This window comes from Narcine bancroftii, chromosome 8, assembly GCF_036971445.1.
Source record: "Narcine bancroftii isolate sNarBan1 chromosome 8, sNarBan1.hap1, whole genome shotgun sequence".
In the NCBI taxonomy this organism is placed as follows: Eukaryota; Metazoa; Chordata; class Chondrichthyes; order Torpediniformes; family Narcinidae; genus Narcine; species Narcine bancroftii.
This window is the reverse complement of record NC_091476.1, coordinates 44,602,652-44,622,746: the sequence shown is the minus strand read 5'-3', so window position 1 is coordinate 44,622,746 and position 20,095 is coordinate 44,602,652. Positions and strand designations below refer to the sequence as shown.

The window sequence follows — 20,095 nt, the reverse complement described above, 5'->3', positions numbered from 1 at the left end:
CATTTCTTAGCCCATTTCACCAACATATTAATATCACCCTATAACCTTAGATAACCTCCACACTATCAACAAGTACACCAGTTTTGGTGTCATCTGCAAATTTACTGATCCTTGCTTACACGTCCCTGTCCAAACATTCATGGCAGACAACATGGATCCCAGCACCATTCCCTGTGGAACACCATGAGCCACAGGTATCCAATCACAAAAGCATCCCTCCATTATCGCCTTCTTCTCCTGTTGCCAAGTGATTTTTGGTCTAATTTGCACTGCCGCCAAAGGGCCTGCCATGTGGCATTTTGTCAAAGGTCATACTGGTCTGTGTAAATCTCATCTACTGCATTGCCCTCCTCAAAAAATTCATCTTAAAATATTGACTAATGTTGGTGCATTCGGATCAATTTATTCAGCTTGCACTCATAAACTCCTGCTGTCTTGTGCACTCTGCATTGGAAGGTTGTATAATCTAGATTGACAGTAATAATTAACTGTTTGCTTAGTTAGTTGGTAATAGTGCAGTTTGCATCCCTCTGCTGAGTTTTGTGCAATATTGATAGCAAATATTGAATTCGGATTTAGAATTGGACTGGTAACTTTCACCATTGATATTTTGTATTCCCTCACTAACTTCCTTCCTGCTACCATTCTTAAATAAGCTTATCTAAAATAGATTCCCTTATTGTGCATCAAGGCCCTCCCACTCATCTTTCTGACCTAAAATGATCTGAAAAATTCTATGTTTTAAACTTCAACCTCTTGTTTTGAATTTCCCCTTGGTTTCATCCCTCCCCACCTCTGCAACCTCCTGAGACCCAACAAATCTCAGAGGCCTCTGCATCGTTTCAATCCTAACATCCGTTGTAACACTGAATTTAATCGGTCTACCATCAATGCAATTTCTTTCAGATACGGATGTCCCATACCCAAAAACCCACCTGACTCTATATTAAGATGCTGTTGAAAGCCAGTTTCTTGGTCAAAGGTGAAATAAAAACAGCAAATGCTGAAAATAGGTTAGGCCAAATTTGTTTTAATTTGTCAGAACTAGGAAAGATTGAAAAGGAGCTAGTAAAGGTGCAGGGAGGGTGGTAAGGAGGGGGGAAAATCATTGATATGGTAAATGCTTTCACCCCACCAGCAGTTTGCGAGGATCTCACTCGGGCAGGTCATGATCATAGTTGATGTTCCAGGATCATTTCCTTTGAAGAAGGGCTCAAGCTCAAATAGTCAGTTGTATATGGAAGGTGTGAGGCCTGCTGAGTTCTTCCCACATTTCTGTGCATTTTTACTCCAATTACAGTCTCTTCAGACTTTTGTGTTTCACCCTCATTTTCCTGCTGTCTTCTTTACCTGGATTTTTTTTGCAGTGGCACTATTAAATATTGTCTAATTTACTGTTATGTCTGTAATGGTCTGTCTTCTGGATATTCCAATTAAAACATAAAATTGAAATTAAATGGAGGTTGTTTCATATTTAACCTGCTGCTCTAGTGTAACCATTTTCTTTATCAGAAGGTGATATGATGCAGTGTTAACCTGCAAATGTCAGAAATATAGATTACATCGATAGACCGCAGAGCCCACCTCACTGACAAAAGGCAAAAGAGGAAAAACCCAACACCCAACCCCAACCAATCAATTTTCCCCTGCAACCGCTGCAACCGTGTCTGCCTGTCCCGCATCGGACTTGTCAGCCACAAACGAGCCTGCAGCTGACGTGGACATTTACCCCCTCCATAAATCTTCGTCCGTGAAGCCAAGCCAAAGAAAGAAAAACCTGCAAATGTCGGAAATATAGATTACATCGATTCTCTCGGGTAGAATATTGATAAACAAAAGTTAACAAGATCTGGAAATGAAAATTGGTGGTAGAGCTAAGATACAAATTGAATGTTTTGCGCTTGACTCTTGGAATAGGCTTGAGAATCTGAAAGTCCACTCATGCTCAACACCAAAGAGGAACCTGGGGATAGCGAACTCCCTCAAAGTGGTGACACAAGTAGAAAGAGTTTGCCACTCTTGGTTTCATAGGTTAGGGCATGGAGTTTATTCATCGTGAGGCCACACTTGGATTATTACTTCCTGATTGAACAAAAGGATTATCTGATTTCTTACATCAGAAAGAATAATTTTTCAATATCAACTGAATCTCACTATCATTTTAAATGCTTCAATTTGATTGAATGAACAGAAAGCAAATTAATAAAATAATTTAGCCCTTTTATTATGACCTAGGCCAGCAACAATAGAAATTCACCAAGACAATGGTATCTTCAAAACCATAATAACTATTAACATTAAATCCTACATAACTCTAAACTTAACCCCTGTGTGTGTGTGTGTGTGTGTGTGTGTGTGTGTGAGAGAGAGAGAGAGAGAGAGACAGAGTGAGTGAGAGAGACAGAGTGAGTGAGAGAGACAGAGTGAGTGAGAGAGACAGAGTGAGTGAGAGAGACAGAGTGAGTGAGAGAGACAGAGTGAGTGAGAGAGACAGAGTGAGTGAGAGAGACAGAGTGAGTGAGAGAGACAGAGTGAGTGAGAGAGACAGAGTGAGTGAGAGAGACAGTGAGTGAGTGAGAGAGACAGTGAGTGAGTGAGAGAGACAGAGTGAGTGAGTGAGAGAGACAGAGTGAGTGAGTGAGAGAGACAGATTGAGTGAGTGAGAGAGACAGAGTGAGTGAGTGAGAGAGGCAGAGTGAGTGAGTGAGAGAGGCAGAGTGAGTGAGTGAGAGAGGCTGAGTGAGAGAGGCAGAGTGAGTGAGTGAGACTGAGTGAGAGAGGCAGAGTGAGTGAGTGAGACTGAGTGAGAGAGGCAGAGTGAGTGAGTGAGACTGAGTGAGAGAGGCAGAGTGAGTGAGTGAGAGAGGCAGAGTGAGTGAGTGAGAGAGGCAGAGTGAGTGAGTGAGAGAGGCAGAGTGAGTGAGTGAGAGAGGCAGAGTGAGTGAGTGAGAGAGGCAGAGTGAGTGAGTGAGAGAGGCAGAGTGAGTGAGTGAGAGAGGCAGAGTGAGTGAGTGAGAGAGGCAGAGTGAGTGAGTGAGAGAGAGTGAGGCAGGTCCCAAACCATTACAGTTCAGGCACATTTCTGAAAAGTTGATTTTAAACTTCAGTCTTAGAAATCTTTTACGTTGAAACTGTTGTTCAAAAGTTCTCAAAACTCACAAATTCTTGTAGAGTTGCTGGGTTCTGGTATATCCCCATACCCTTCACCCACCATACCTTTTTCATGCATCTGGATAGCTGTGAGAGAATAATTTGCAAAAATGTAGGAAAGAGCTACTGTATGTTCTTCAAATTCTGATCTCTCAAATATCCTGCATTTCTTCACATGATCATGTCTTCAAAGTTGCTCCTTGATGTTCTCCCATCTTCCCTACTTTCCAGCACTTCTCAAACTCAATTTTTTCCTTCTTTGGATTCATGGCCACATTTGTTCTATGGACCAGTTTGGGCTTAGTTTTACAATGTTGAGTGTTGTGTATAATAATAAATCATTACAAATTGGTCCTTATACAGATTTGTGGTCACTCCTTCCTCTGTCTGCGACTTTAAACAAGCTTGTCCCTTCATTTTTTCCAATTCTGACGAAGGATCCTGTGTAAAGAGATAACAGAATTATTTTTTTAAAAGCCAGAAACCTGTAACTAATGCTCAGCGTAAGTAGAAGTGATACAGTGGTGCAGGTGGTAAAGCTGTTGCCTTGCAGTGCCAGAGGTTCGATCCTGAGCTCCAGCACACTCTGTGTAGATTGCATGTTCTCCCTCTGACCTCATGGGCCTCCCCTGGGTACTTCTGTTTTCTCCCACAAAAACAGCTTCTTGCCCTCTGCTGTCCAATTTATGAATGGACAATGAACCACACACTACCTCTCTTTTTTTTCTCTTCACTAATTATTTTTGAATAGGTTATTTGCAGAAAGGTAATTTATTGCAATTTTTGCACATGTAATGCACAATACTGCTGCCGCTGAGCAACAAATTTGGTGATGCACGTTCATGTCAGTTATTCTTTAGTTCATTGGCTGCTGCAAACCATCCTGAGTGTGAAGGGGAGTGGGAAAATTTGTTGGAAGTTGATGAGAATCTGGAAGAATTTTTTAAAAATTGGGATCAATGAGTGGTTAATAGTTATCCTGATCTTAGTGGGCCGAAGAAACTACTTCCATCGCTGGAACTCTAAATTTGTTTGGTTTCTTGCTTTATCATCTTAAATGTACACATTGCAAATTCCAAACCCTCAGGTATCATTACATTTTTTAAGAGATCATGAAGGACAATTGTTATTTGTATATTCCTGTGCAGGTTGGATGACAAGCCTATAATTTCTATTGATATTTACCAGTGGAAAGATTTTCCCCCTTTGGAATTAGACATTGATGTGCAAAGTAGTAGAAGGGCAATGTGAGTTTGCACCTATTTAAAAGTCCTGAGCACCTTTCAGAATTTGCTAGGGATCTCTGGGAGTTCATTGGCTTAGTGCACACATGTCAAACTCTGGCCCGTGGGCCAAATTTGGCCCGCGATATAATTATATTTGGCCCGCAAGATCATTTCAAAAATGTATTAGAGGTGGCCCGCCCTGCAGCGAGAGCCGATGCTGCTTTTTGGTAATGTCACCCCCACCATCCTCCCCCTTCATTGCACATCCTTCCCCATTGTAACACGAGAAGTCTGTCGATGTCATCAGCCGGCAAGCCGGTTGGAAGGCTCCCCGCACAACCAGTCACTTCTCCCACCTGTCGAGTGTTGCGGCGGATGGGCGAGCGCCTGTGATTTCCTGTCGGCGCGACGGGCATGGCAGGCTGCGCACGGCCCCCGGGCAGCGCGAGCCCCGCGCAACTGGCACCGGATGGCCCTTCCACAGCGCGAGCGCACTTCTCCTGGTCGCCACGGCCTTCAGCGCTTGCACCCACACGGACCCCAGGGACGGCTGGTTCGGCCCTGCACGTGAAGAGAGAGATGGTGGCTGTCCACAAAGGCTGATGGGCAGCGCGCTGGGCCTGAGTGGGTGAGTAAGCAGGGTTGGGCAGAGGGTGTAGGTGAGGAGTAATGGGCAGGGGAAGTTATGGTGGTGCGAGGAGCAGTTAGAGGGAGGGATGAGTAGAAGGAGGGGTGGATAGGGAAGAGGTAAAAGGGGAGGGGCAGGGCAAGTAGGGGAGAGGTGATTAGAGGGTGAGAGACGGGTAGAGGGAGGAACAGGTTGAGGGGCGAGGCAGTAGAGGGGCGTGTATAGGATGGGGTGGGTAGAGGCAGAGCGAGTGGAGTGAGGGGTGAGTAGAGGTTGGGTAAAGGACTGGTCAGGTAGAGGGATGGTGGATCGAGAGTGAATAGAGGCCTAGAGCCTGAGGAGTGAGCAGGAAATGCTGAGTCCTGATGCAGGCCAAAATGGACACAGCCTATAAATGCTGACTACATCTCCACAGGGACCAAATATGTTTCCCTCAGGTCAAGCAAAGGGTGAACTTGAGCTACCTACTCCTGACCTGTAACATTATCCTAAAGTTATATCCTAAAGTTTAACATTACATATGTTGAAAGAAGAGAAAACACGCAGATGTTGTTGAAAACTTTCAATAAATATTTAGTTCGGCCCTTGACTTAGTCCAAGTTTTTAATTTTGGCCCTCCGTGTATTTGAGTTTGACACCCCTGGCTTAGTGTGTGCACATGGAATGATTTGTAATCCACTGCAAGAGTATGGAATTTAAACCCGAAAGGTGGTGGGAATTGGCGTGTGGTCCCTGCCACTAAAAGTACGCCAGCTTCTGCATGTTGATAATAATTAAATGAATTTTTTGAGCTTCTCGCTGGATTTCCAGATTTTACAATGATCACTTTCTTCTCCACTTCAGTAGATTAGATTTAGCCAGTTTGCCTTGTGTAATTATTTTGGGCTTGGTCATTGTCTGAATCCATGCTGTACCTTTTCCCCTGGACATTGTTGAGTTAACCTATTGCTTTTGATTCACTTAGTGTTGATGGAGCACTGGGTGTGTGCATCACTGCTCCAGGAGGAGCTGTGGCATCTGTCCCCAACTGGACTTTGCGTGGCATGGAGTTGATGAACGGGACCTCAATGTCCTCGCCAAATGCTTGTGGAGGCATTGCTCTGTTAATCTCAGGTACACCGAGGCAGCCTGTTACTCCTTCTCCTACTGCACTAGCACTTTAGAAACAAAATGGATAAGACAGAAAGAGGCTATTTGGTCCACCATAGATGTGCCTTCAAAAACGAAAAACAATTCCATTTTCCAGAATTTAGTCCATAACCAGCATATTAAGGCTTTTAAAGGGCCCAATCAAGCGTGTTTTAAATGTGAGAGTTTGTACATGAAGGACCTTTGGCAAGAAGTTCTAGACGCTTATCACCTTCTGAAAAAAAATGTTTTCTTAATTTCTCTGCTGATCTACAGTAGAAGTCCAAAATTTCGGATGCTAGAAATCTTGACCACCCATGAATCCAGACTTCTCAAAAACTCTCAATCTTTTAAAATTTACAGGACCTTTGAGTGCGCGCGATAGATGCACAGAACTTGGAAATGAATGATTTTTTTTGGTACTTTATATTTCGTATGACAAAATATTTTGTTAATTAACCTTCAAAATTTATTCTCCTTAAATTTGAATTTTCAAACTTCTGCCCAAGAATCCAGAAAATTAGAAAAATCCTGAGCAATCTGGATTTTAGGACTTTTACTGTATTTGGAAAAGCTTGGATTTGTTCAGAAAAGTCAACATAGCTCTGATAGGCCATGCTGACCTTTCCCGTTAAATCGTGTTGCAACCATGGTGATTTGGTCAGTAGGAAACAAAAACTAAAATGGTCATCAAAGTCAGAGGGTACTGGTGGAGGGCTGTTTCTCTCAATGGAGGTTGGTGACCAGCAGTATTCCTTGAGGATCTCAGTGGTTTGTGACACCAACAATGAAAATCAGAAGGTAGTCTGATCTGTAAGTTGGCAGGCAAAGAGGAAATGATGAAGTTTTGGATAGGAAGAAAGATTGTATTAACTGAGGGATTGGGCAAAATGTAATTATTTTCTCTGGAATGTTGGAGGCTGAGGGATGACCTGATATAAGTATATAAATTTATGAAAGGGGAGACAGTGTCTTTTTCCCAGGATGCTAGAGGGCATAGATTCAAGGAGGAGGTATGAGAGGAGTGAAAAAGTTTAAAGGATATTTGTGATGCAAGTTTTTTGGAACATGCTGCCAGGGAAGATGGTTGAAGCAGGCATAACAGTGGCATTCGAGAAGCATTTAGATGGACGTATGAACAAGCAAGGAATAGAACATGCAGAGAGGATTAGTTTAGATTGGCATCACAGTTGGCACAGACATGGTAAGGTGAGGGGTCTATTCCTGCACTATTCTATGTAATTGCTTTAGTAATTAGATTAATCTATGATCCCAAGATTTTGTGGAAATGGACCCTTCTTATTTACTCTGTCATGTCCCTCATTACTTGGTACAGGTTAATTAAATTGCTTTTCAGTTACCCCTTTTCCAAAGGGGTAACCACTGCTCATAGATAAATTTTTCTCGTCCTGGCAACATCTCTATAATTCACCTTTGCACGTATTATTTAACAAGTGCTGGATGAGGTTTAGGCATAACCTCCCTGATTTTTTTTTTTGGCATGTGCCTGGGCTAACAAAGCATTCTGTAAACTTAATCACCTTATAGACCTGACTTGCTATATTTGAGGATCTGTGGAATTGCATTCCAGAGGCTACTCCACATCCTCCCATTTTCTGTTATTCCTTGTTTCACTCTCACATGGATTACCTCTCACTTATTTGGATTAAATTCAGTTTGTCACTTTTCTGCTCAACTGGCACAGATATCCCCTTGAAGTTTAAAAGCCTTCCTACTCACTGTCAACGACAGTGCTAATCACAATTTTTTGCTAATTAATTTGAAGCTTTGGAATTTGCCAATTCTGCCTCATAAAAAGCAGAATGGAAGACAGCGTTATTCGTCTCAACAAATGGAAGGGGATTAAAAAAACCACAGTGCTGATTTTTGCATCATCTGCTAGCTTCTTTATCATGCCTGATTAAATCTAAACCATTGATGAGTGTTGATCCCTGTAGCCAGCACCATAAATCACAAAACATCATTAACACTTTGGTCATTGGCATTGACCCAATTTCGGATCCTGTTGGTCATTTTCCCCTAATGTCTCCCTCCTCTAATTTATGAATGCAGCAAAAAAACAGATGCCACCTGACTGCTTCTGAAATTTTCTGTTTTTAGTTTGAGTTTTAGCTGCCACTGTCCATTGCTTTCATTTAATTGAGGCATGTTAATACCTTGTCATTATTTCTTGTTATGGTTCCTCTGGTTTTGACTAATCCTGATGTCTAAGCAAAACAGAAATAAACTTTGCTGATTTCTGGTTGAAGGTTCATAATTCAGAATTGTGTGGAACTTGAAGCACACAGACTTTTTATCCCAGCGGGTCCATCAATAGTGCTCCAGTAAACCTCCTCTTGGTACACCTCTGAGGAACTCTCTCTATCTGACCCCAGCACTGGTTGCAGATGAGAGATGAGTGGATTAGTTGTTTGCCACATGCAGAGCAGAAGGATAAGGTTGGCAAATTACGTGGAATTGCAAGGCACAGACAGACACAGGCCCTTCAGTCCATAATCCATACCGATCCTTAAATGCCTCTTTACACTAATCCGATTTCATTCCCATTTCACTCTCGCCACCCCATCTCCCCTCACCAGGATAAGTTGTCAGTGGTCATTAATTTCCCAACCTGCACATGTTTGAATGCAGGAGAAGAGTGGAGCATGTGGAGGAGATCCCTGCAGTAACAGGGAGAATGTGCAAACTGCACACCAACAACGGTGAAGGTCAGAACTGAACTTATGTCAGTGGAATATGAAGTAACACCTCTAACCACTCTGCCTCATTTTCTATGAAGGACATGAATAGATTTTTACATCTAAAACTTTTATGTTCATTGTTATTAAACACTAACTTTTAAATCAATGTACTGAATTAAAATTCTCTAGTCACCCTTCTGTCTACAAATCAGTAGTCCAGGACTGCAGTAACTTAACAAAAAATCCAAAAAAGCACAGATGCTGGAAATCTAAAACTTTTTATTTAATTTCTGATTTCTAGAGTTGGCTTCTTTTATTATCAACTTAATCATTGTCTTGCGTTCATTGTTGAATTTATTGGAAACCTTTTTATTTTGTAGAAGATGATTTCATGGAGCCTGGAGTTCTACAATACAGGCCCTGTTGCCCAATGTGTCCATGCTGACCAAGCCTGGCCCATTTACTTGCAATTCATGACCACAGTGCTTCTGTTCGTACTCTTTATTTTAAATTGTGTCACGCTTTCAATGCTAGCTTCGCTGTTGTTTTCGCATCAGGTTTGAAAGCAAATGGCATTGGTTATACCGTGCATTCAGTTCGCCGGGCCCTGGAGAACACAGCGATGAAGGTGGAGAATGTTGAAGTGTTCGCACAAGGCCATGGGATCATTCAGGTAAACGTCCTATGTCTGAAGATTAGAGGAGAGTTTATTGACATGTGCAGAAGTGCAATGTACGGGTGCAATGAAATTCTTGCTTGCTGCAGTTGCACAGGTATAAAATACATCAACACACAATAAGTATAAATTAACTCACCAAAAGGGAGTTGAATGTGGCCTTCATGGCGAAAGAGAACAAGGGAAACAGAAGAAAGGGAACTGAAGTTGAATAATCAGCCATGACATGAATGTGGAGGAGGTTAGAAGGGCTGAATGACCTGCAGCTATTTTCTATGATAGATGAATATTCACAGTTGCAGGTTGTGTTTTAAAAACGTGTGGTGTTACAATTGTGCCAATAGACCTTTGGTGGATCTGGAGTAGTTCAGGGCTAGGTTCGTACGGGGAAGTTCAAAAGTCTGATAGCCTTTGGAAATAAGACTGTTCTCGAACCTGAAGCTGCTTGACCTCAGGCTTCTTCACCTTCTGATGGTACCTTGCCTCATTTGTTCAGCAGGTCCTGCTTCAACAATTAAAAATAAGAGGGCACCTGTCCAATCATAGTATGCTACATGGAGCCCTCCAAGTCGAGCAGCAGTCAGTGTGATGTGCAGTCACACAAGGATGAGTGAGTGGGTGTAGGCAGTGAGTGGTGATAATTATAGCAACCTCGTCAGGGCTGATTTTTCCCCCCCCCCCCCACCCACCCATCTTCTCCCCAATAACCTGTTGTATATTCCCATTGTAACACTGCTTTAAATTTCCCAACAGATTGAGAAAGCCTACGACTACCTCAGCCAAAACATCTCAGTAAAAAGTAGCCAGTTGGGTTTCAATGTCAAGATGTACAACTGGCGTGGAATCTACCTCAGAGAGCCAGCGTATCTGACTGTGCCAATTGACTTCTCTGTTTCCGTGGAGCCAGTGTTTCCTGAAGATACAGGTATGGAGGAAGTAAGCTTCAATGTAGCCATTGCACACAGTCGGTCAGTTGGAACAGTGCAGTGGTGATTTGAGAGGCTAAGCAAGATTGGAAAGGAGAGGGGATTTTTGGAGTAGCATGATGTAATGCTGGCAACAACTGGAGCTTGCATACACAGCTTCTTGAACAGTTAAAGCCATTGTCAAGGTGATACATGAGGGGATGATCAGATGCTTGGTAGTAGCAGTCAGAAGCTGCTTATACAATAGAAATTGTTATCTATGAAATACTGAGAGGCAAAGGAAAAATCCAGTAAACAGTACAACAGAGTTTGTTGTCCTTAAACTTGGCAATTTATTCTTTGCCAATTGTTTGTCTCAAACATGCAGAAGGCAATCAATGCCCTCACTCCTTCCTGAATTCAAAAGGCAATTGCAGGAGTCTTTTTGCTTAATCCCAGTCCCATAGCTTCTTCCTGCTTTAGCCTCTAAATGCGTATTTTAACACTGCATCACATCTCTTCGCCATCATCCCTTGAGCTGGAACTCCCTCCACTGTAACTGCGTAGTTGCACCCTATGCTATTCTTCCTTCCACCTCAATCTTGGTGCCATGCCTTGACCTCTAACAGCTCCTGCAATTTGTACCTTTTGAGAGGCCTATTGATTGAATGATGATGAGTTCAGCATTAAACATCAATACGGTGCACTGTAAATTCCTTGACCTTGTTTAGTTACCCTAAATGATTGGGCATATACGTATGTGCAGTACTCAGTGCTCCACTCTTTCACTTGACATCTGCAGATAACAGTGAGAAGATTGCTCTTCAGATGCACCTGGCTTTGACCTGCAATGCAATGTGGGTGTACATCCCTTCCCACCTGGAGCTGATGAACCAGTCACGGCAGGTGACAGTCCGGGTGGATCCACGAGGTCTCAAGGAAGGACCACACTACACTGAGGTAAATGTATTCACTATCTGCCATATCGTTGGCTGTTTAATCTTTTTGGAGCTGGTGTTTTTTTTTAAATGTCAAGATGTAATCATTGAATTTTGCTTGAGGACGGTGTATTAACCAAGAGAACTGGATCAGTTCCCATTTGAAGATATCCTGTGGGATCCTAACCTGCAAGATCAGGTACATGCCGAAGCAGCAGCTAAGTACTCTAGTGAAATTGAAACTCATGAGCTTGGGTGGGGGCATCACCATATTCTGGCAGCTGAATGGGTTTAGATCAGCCCTAATGAAGTGAGAACTGTGCAATATGCTTCATGCGATATACAAAAGTGCTGGAAGAACTGCAGTCATGCAGCACTGTGAACAATGGGCAGTCAACATTTTGGCCCAGAACCCTTCATCAGGAATTTGCTTAATGTTCTAATTTTGGATTTCCAAAAGCATTTGCTGAAGTGGCAATACAAGATTACTACTTAAGCTCAGAGCTCATGGCATGAGGGATGATTCATGGATAGCAAATAGACAATTGCCTAACCAGCAAAATATAATCCGATAAATAGATCATTTTCAAATTGGGTTGCTGTAAATGGAACCTCAGAGAACAGTGTATTTCCAATCTGTGTTAATTAATTAGATTAAGGAATTGCAGCCATATTTGTAGATGGTGAATTTAAAGATGAAAAACATAATGTGAGTAGGATGCCAAAAGCTTATAAAAGGATAGAGTTAAGGAAACAGTAATTTTGACATTTTAATATTTATTTTGCATAACTTTTTTGCTCGCTCCAGAAATGCAGCCTGACCTGCTGAATATTTTCAACGAGATCACTTCGACTTTTCAGGCAAATATGGGCTGTTTGTGAAATCTACATAATATTTTGGACTCCCTTTTTAAGGAACGATTGTTGTTGTTTATCTTCATTCATTCTCAAATATGACCATGAATGATTGAGCGAAATCAACCAAAAATATTTTGGTCTCCCTGCTGAAGTTGAGTGAAGATTCAGTAGATTATTAGATTGACTCCTGGAGTGAAAGGAGTGCCTATTTGTCTTGTAAGAAAATATTGAGCAGGTTTGGATCTACATAAGATCTCATTTGGACTAATGTGATCAGTATTGGGCTGTGCTGATTTTGGAGACGGTTCAAAGAAGATTCAAGGATGATTCCAAGATTGAGGGAGGGTTATCATAAAATGAATGTTTGACAGCTCTTGGCCTGTACTCATTGGAATTTAAGAGAATTTGGGGGAGAGGGGTGGGGGAATTTCATTGAAACATTTTTAAGGTTGAAAGGCATGGACAGAGTAGAATTGGAAAGTCTAGGACAAAAAGGTGCAACTTCTGGATTGAAGGGCATCTACTTAAAACAAAGATGCGTAGGAATTTCTTTAGCCAGAGGTTGGTGAATTTGTTGCCATTGGCAGTTGTGGAGGCCAAGTCATGGGTGTATTTGAAATAGATCGATAGGTTCTTGATTAGTAGGGCATCAAAGGTTGTGGGGAGAATGCTGGGCAGTGAGACTGAGTGGGAAAATGGATCAGCTCATGATTGAATGGCAGAGCAGACTCAGGCTAATTAGCCGATTTCTGCTCCTATTAGAGTCAATAACATTGATACACTATTACTGAAACATCAGATTAATTGGTTTGATGGCGAGAGAACTTTTCCCTTTTGGGAGGTTTTGGAACTAGTTTCCGAATACGGGGTTGCTGTTTAAAACTCAGTTGAGGAAGAATTTATTGCCTGTAGTCATTGATTTTTGGAATTTCTCACTCCAGATATTCCAAGATCAGGTAGACCGTTTTCTTACAAGGGTGTCAATGGTTAGAAAGAAATGACTTAATAATAAAACAGAGGCCAAGATCAGATCAACCAGTCTTACTGAATGATGGGGCTGGCTGTATCCTGATTCCCTTTCTTATGTGTCTTTATCTCTTTTCTCCTGCCTCAGGTCCTTGCTTATGACACAACAGCTCCTGGTGCTGGTCCATTGTTCCGAATTCCTGTTACAGTCATTATCCCTTCAAGGTTTGTGCAAACGAGTGTTCTGCCATCTCTTGTGCAGCTTGTATTTCTTGTGACTATCTTTTTTTTTGAATTTTTAAATGATTTTCCAGTCTTGAAATCGAACAGTTATCAACATCATGAATGTTAACAGTGTCAGCATTGACAACAATTTACAATTGACCATTTTGTACAGTTTCTGCATAGTTCAAGCTCTTTATCTCCCTTCCTCCCCATCCCCCGTATTCAACACTAGACATTTAACTGATACAATTACACAGGACACTAAAGACATTCACAATGAAGGGATGGAGCATAGGTCAGGATTTTGTGGGTTTGTCATGGCACGGCGGTCAGACCCAGGTGGTTTAATTTTCTTCACTTTACCTGGTCGGGGTGAGTCAGCTCCTGCACCCCCCCACCCCCCAATGGCTAAGGGACAGGCAGGTAAGGTGGAGCAGCAAGACACGACAGGCTACTTATAGCCTGTATTTTTTTTCCTTAAGTTGTAAGTGATTTTTTTCCAGGGGAACACAGCTTTGCATTCCATGATCCAACGTGCGATGCTCAGGCAGGAGTCGGATTTCCTGGCTATGCACTTCCTGGCCACTGCCAATGAGATCATCACAAATTGAATTTGGAATTTGGGCAGCTTAATTAATTAAGTCCCAACAGGAGCAACTCGGGCCCTGCGGGAATTCTTTGCCTATGATTTTAGCTAGGACTTGACCTAGCTCCACCCAAAAGGGCCTCGCCTTGGGACATGCCCATGTTGTGTGCACAAGGGTTCCTGTCTCAATCTAGAACATTGATCTGATAATTCTGATTTAGATCTGTCCAATTTTTGCGGCGTCAAATACAGCTGCTGCAGAAAATTGTACTGCACCAGCCTGTACCGCACGTTGATGGTTGTAGTCATGGTGGTCCGACACATTGCCAAGATGAATTTCCATGTGTTCCTCCTTCGAATCATGCTCTCTATGTCGCTGTATTTTGGTGGGGCCGTGGTTGGACCTAATTTGTCCTGTAAAAAAGATCTCATCTGAAGGTAGCAGTGGAATGTTTTATTTGCTAAACCATACTTATGTCTGAGTTGTTTGAATGACGAGTTGCCCCTGCTTGTAACAGTCCTCTATGCACCTGACACAGTTCTGACGCCATGTGTCCAGGATCTTGTTACCTACCACTAATGGTATTGATGTAATCGGACGGAGTCAGATGTTTTTGGCGACAGCCCCACTTTGATACCTAAATATTGGTTAATTTTATTCTTGGTGATTATTTGTTTTAATATAGTGCTGCCTGCTTTTCCAGATAACAGTTTAGCATCCCATTTATAAATAAAGTCCTCTGGCACCTTCTTACCATGTGCAGGCCAATTTGTGCTCAGGATGGTAAATCTCCCTCGAAGAGTGAGGCGATGTATCTTGACTGGGCTACCCAATAGTATTTCTTGAAGTCTGGCATTTGTAATCCGGCCAGACTATAATCCCAGGTCACTTTCTCTAGAGAGACGCTGGCCACCTTTCCATTCCATAGAAATGTTCTTACCCAGAAGAGCAAATTTTGGAAGAATCCCCAGGGCAACGCCACAGGCAGTGTCTGAAAGAGATACTGAAGCCTCGGCAACACATTCCTTTTAATACAATTGACTCTGCCCACCAAGGTTATTGGCAGGGACATTCACCTACTTAAGTCCTCCTTGATTCTTTCAAGCAAGGGGGTATAATTCAACATATAAATTATTCAAGTTGTTATCTATTCTAACTCTTAGATATTTGATCCTGTTTTGTGGCCACTTTAGATGGCTGTTCTACTGACATTGACTGTAGTCCCCCTTAGTGAGTGGCATAATGTTACTCTTATTCCAATTAACCTTGTAGCCAATAAATCTCCTCCAGTGTAGAGTGCAGCCTGGACAATGAGTTTACCAGATCTGTCAGATATATCAGTACGTCATCTGTAAGTAAGTTGATTTTATGTTCTTCCTCGCCAGCTCTAAAACCTTTAATGTCTGGATCCTGGCAAATGGCTTTGGCTAATGTCTCTATGGCCATAATGAGTAGGGCTGGAGACAGCGGGCATCCTTGTTTACTTGATCTTGTCATTGGAAATGCTGGAGAAATTTGACCATTGGTCACAGCTCTAGCTTTGGGCGCATGATACAGCGCCCTTATCCAATTTGTAAAAGTTGGCCCTAACCCCAATTTTGAAAAGAAAATCGCACTCTAGCCTGTTAAATGCCTTCTCTGCATCCAGGGTCACAGCCAGACCCCTCTCACTCCTGGCTTGTGTCAAATGCATTATACTCAACAGTCTGCCAATATTGTCCACTGCCTGTCTCTTTTGCACAAAGGTGTACTATGCTGTTTTGTCAGGTTTTATATGTACAATCAGAAGAACCCAGAAATGCTTGAGGATTTCAACTGTTAATTGCTATTATAAATAAACATAAATTAAATATTTTGACTTCAAATTAGGTTTGTGGATTTTGCACCAAATAAGAACTAGTTTTGGAGTGCTTTCAGTGATACAATGTCATTGGTGAGAGGTTAGGCTTTGCAATCAGCACCACCTTCAAATATCAAAGAGCATGAGGTGGAAATCATCCAGAAGTGACTCACAACAGATTTAAGTGGGAAAAGGGAATTGCTGAATGGAAAACATATCATGCAGTTTACTTTATGCCATTTAGGGAGTTGAATGATTCAACAAAGGTGGAGTCATCGACCAGTTGCCATGATCACCAGCTATCGGTGAATCTACAACAGACCCAGACTTCCAGCAGAAGAGAACTTTGGCCATCAGTAATTCTCTGGCTGCATGCTCCCCATCTTCAATTCGCATCACTCAGATGCTGCATCCAAAAATGTTCTAAAAAGAATTGCACATAGTTAGGAGTAAGAGCCGCTTAATATTAATTATTAGAACAATGGTCATTGGCCGTTGATGTTTGACAAGAGAAAGGGAAGCCTGCGTTCCATGATGCGTTGGTTTTCTCGTGCTCGGTGTTGAGAATATTGGAATAGTTCTAATTGTTCTCTTTATCTCCATTGGTCCAGGGTAAATGCAGCTTGTGAATACAAAATTGAGCAAAAAAACGTGGACTTCAAACCTGGGGAGATTAGAAGACAATTTATTGAAGTGCCTCAAGGAGCCACATGGGCTGGTAGGTGCAGCATTCCTGCTGATTTTGTGAGTTTGTATTCGGCTCCGAATCGTGGGTCCTCTACCGGCATCACCTACGGCTCCTAGAACGCTTCCACCGGCGTTGTCTCCGCTCCATCCTCAACATTCATTGGAGTGACTTCATCCTTAACATCGAAGTACTCGAGATGGCAGAGGCCGACAGCATCGAATCCACGCTGCTGAAGATCCAACTGCGCTGGGTGGGTCACGTCTCCAGAATGGAGGACCATCGCCTTCCCAAGATCGTGTTATATGGCGAGCTCTCCACTGGCCACCGTGACAGAGGTGCACCAAAGAAGAGGTACAAGGACTGCCTAAAGAAATCTCTTGGTGCCTGCCACATTGACCACTGCCAGTGGGCTGATATCGCCTCAAACCGTGCATCTTAGCGCCTCACAGTTTGGCGGGCAGCAACCTCCTTTGAAGAAGACCGCAGAGCCCACCTCACTGACAAAAGACAAAGGAGGAAAAACCCAACACCCAACCCCAACCAACCAATTTTCCCCTGCAACCACTGCAACCGTGTCTTCCTGTCCCGCATCGGACTTGTCAGCCACAAACGAGCCTGCAGCTGACGTGGACATTTACCCCTCCATAAATCTTCGTCTGCAAAGCCAAGCCAAAGAAGAAGAAGAAAGAATTAATGCATACAGTATCAGATGGATTTGGACAAATGGAAGAGCAGTGATAGGGTTCAAACCCTGACTACCTTCTTGAACTCATTCTTGCGTTGTGGGTGTAATTGCATTTGATAAAGTATTGGTTAGAATTTGCCATCCTGGACCACCTCTACAGACTCCATGGAAAGAACGCTGGCTGCCTCCTGAGCCAGTCAATTGCAATGGTTAGGTTTTGAGGAATGTTTTCAGCCAGTAGGAGGTTGAAACCTAGTTTTGGTGTCAGGACATCTGTGAGTCACCTAACTTCCATTTATTCTTCCTCGTTTCTCTGCAACTGTTTGCTTTAGAACAATGTCATTCCCATTACTTTGCACTGATAAAGATTAAATGTTTGGAAAGACATTGCATGGATGAATGTGATTGACAAGTTCCAGCAATACAGGGGAATGTGCAGGTATCAAGAAACAATCTCAGGACACTCTTGGAATTTGAATGGGGCAGCCATTCTCAACTTCTTGGCTATGACCCCTTTTGGACTCTGCCCAAAATTTATGGACCCCCTTCCCTGTGAAGTAGTCAAGTGTAGTTTGTGTCTTCTGTACTTCTAACTGACATTTTATGATTTCAGTTTGTGACCCCCTTAAATGCACTGTGGGCCCCGGTTGGGCGGGGGGGAGGTGGTGGGTTGTGTTTAGGTCTCCATTGAGAATGGCTGGTTTGAGAGCAGTATTAACCCATGCTGCTCTGGGAACTGGCTTTATTGCAGAGATACGCCTGACTTCGAGGTCAGAAGACAAGACATCAGAGTTTGTGGTGCATGCTGTGCAGCTCCAGAAGCAAAAGGCCTTCCGGGTACACGAATTTTACCAACATCTGTACTTGTCTGAAAAAGCCTCTGCGTCTGAGAGTTTTGCAATCCATGTGAGTATTCATCCAGCATGCTATGGAGTTAGACAGAACAGAAACAGGCCCTTTGCCCATTTCCCCTATGCAGGTTGAGTTCAGTTTGTCTCTTTGACCCTTCCTAATCCATGGACCTGTCCAAGTGTCTTTTCAACTACTGTTACCACTTGCTCTGACAGCTTGTTCCCTATATCTACCACCCTCTGAAAAACATACCCCTCAGGTCCCCATTAAATCTTTCCCCCTTCATCATAAACCTTGGCCCACTAGTTTTAGTCTCTTTTTCTTTGAAGGGTAATGGTTTGATTATGAAGTATTGAATCAAAGAAATATAGATGGGAGCAAGTGGAAGAAATGTTGGACATGAAAATGAAACTTGACTAAGAACATTCATTCATTCAGTCAGTAATGGAATAGTGGATAGAGGAAGAACAGCTGAAGGAGGAGGTGCCTCTGGCAGCTGTTGTGGTGAGGGGCGAGGACATGAACTGGGTTAAAAGGTACAAAATAGGATGGGATGTTGCAGAATTGGGTTGAGAAGAGATGAAATGGTTAATCAGTGAGCTAAGACAGGAGCAGTTAAACAGTAGTGTGTATTCTCAGCAGCAAAGATAGGATAAAATAGCAGGTGTAGATAGGATATGACTGGAAGGTATTTAACATTCCAGAGAATACAGCAGAGTGGTTAAAAGGTCTGTGGTTAAAGGGTCTGTGGTTAAAGGGTCTGTGGTTAAAGGGTCTGTGGTTAAAGGGTCTGTGGTTAAAGGGTCTGTGGTTAAAGGGTCTGTGGTTAAAGGGTCTGTGGTTAAAGGGTCTGTGGTTAAAGGGTCTGTGGTTAAAGGGTCTGTGGTTAAAGGGTCTGTGGTTAAAGGGTCTGTGGTTAAAGGGTCAGTGGTTAAAGGGTCAGTGGTTAAAGGGTCAGTGGTTAAAGGGTCAGTGGTTAAAGGGTCAGTGGTTAAAGGGTCAGTGGTTAAAGGGTCAGTGGTTAAAGGGCCAGTGGTTAAAGGGCCAGTGGTTAAAGGGTCAGTGGTTAAAGGGTCAGTGGTTAAAGGGTCAGTGGTTAAAGGGTCAGTGGTTAAAGGGTCAGTGGTTAAAGGGTCAGTGGTTAAAGGGTCAGTGGTTAAAGGGTCAGTGGTTAAAGGGTCTGTGGTTAAAGGGTCTGTGGTTAAAGGGTCTGTGGTTAAAGGGTCTGTGGTTAAAGGGTCTGTGGTTAAAGGGTCTGTGGTTAAAGGGTCTGTGGTTAAAGGGTCTGTGGTTAAAGGGTCTGTGGTTAAAGGGTCTGTGGTTAAAGGGTCTGTGGTTAAAGGGTCTGTGGTTAAAGGGTCTGTGGTTAAAGGGTCTGTGGTTAAAGGGTCTGTGGTTAAAGGGTCTGTGGTTAAAGGGTCTGTGGTTAAAGGGTCTGCGGTTAAAGGGTCTGCGGTTAAAGGGTCTGCGGTTAAAGGGTCTGCGGTTAAAGGGTCTGCGGTTAAAGGGTCTGCGGTTAAAGGGTCTGCGGTTAAAGGGTCTGCGGTTAAAGGGTCTGCGGTTAAAGGGTCTGCGGTTAAAGGGTCTGCGGTTAAAGGGTCTGCGGTTAAAGGGTCTGCGGTTAAAGGGTCTGCGGTTAAAGGGTCTGCGGTTAAAGGGTCTGCGGTTAAAGGGTCTGCGGTTAAAGGGTCTGCGGTTAAAGGGTCTGCGGTTAAAGGGTCTGCGGTTAAAGGGTCTGCGGTTAAAGGGTCTGCGGTTAAAGGGTCTGCGGTTAAAGGGTCTGCGGTTAAAGGGTCTGCGGTTAAAGGGTCTGCGGTTAAAGGGTCTGCGGTTAAAGGGTCTGCGGTTAAAGGGTCTGCGGTTAAAGGGTCTGCGGTTAAAGGGTCTGCGGTTAAAGGGTCTGCGGTTAAAGGGTCTGCGGTTAAAGGGTCTGCGGTTAAAGGGTCTGCGGTTAAAGGGTCTGCGGTTAAAGGGTCTGCGGTTAAAGGGTCTGCGGTTAAAGGGTCTGCGGTTAAAGGGTCTGCGGTTAAAGGGTCTGCGG

General features: G+C 43.2%; 1 protein-coding gene across 1 annotated transcript in view; it reads left to right on the top strand.

Annotated features, from left to right (window-relative positions):
- LOC138740629 (tripeptidyl-peptidase 2-like) overlaps nucleotides 1–20,095 on the top strand; it is a 128,386-nt gene that overhangs the window by 54,135 nt on the left and 54,156 nt on the right. The window contains exons 11-17 of the mRNA XM_069893545.1: nucleotides 5,969–6,117; nucleotides 9,392–9,507; nucleotides 10,264–10,435; nucleotides 11,218–11,375; nucleotides 13,326–13,402; nucleotides 16,441–16,547; nucleotides 17,954–18,108. Of these exons, the coding sequence (XP_069749646.1) occupies nucleotides 5,969–6,117; nucleotides 9,392–9,507; nucleotides 10,264–10,435; nucleotides 11,218–11,375; nucleotides 13,326–13,402; nucleotides 16,441–16,547; nucleotides 17,954–18,108 (934 nt within the window). The remainder of the gene's footprint in view (nucleotides 1–5,968; nucleotides 6,118–9,391; nucleotides 9,508–10,263; nucleotides 10,436–11,217; nucleotides 11,376–13,325; nucleotides 13,403–16,440; nucleotides 16,548–17,953; nucleotides 18,109–20,095) is intronic.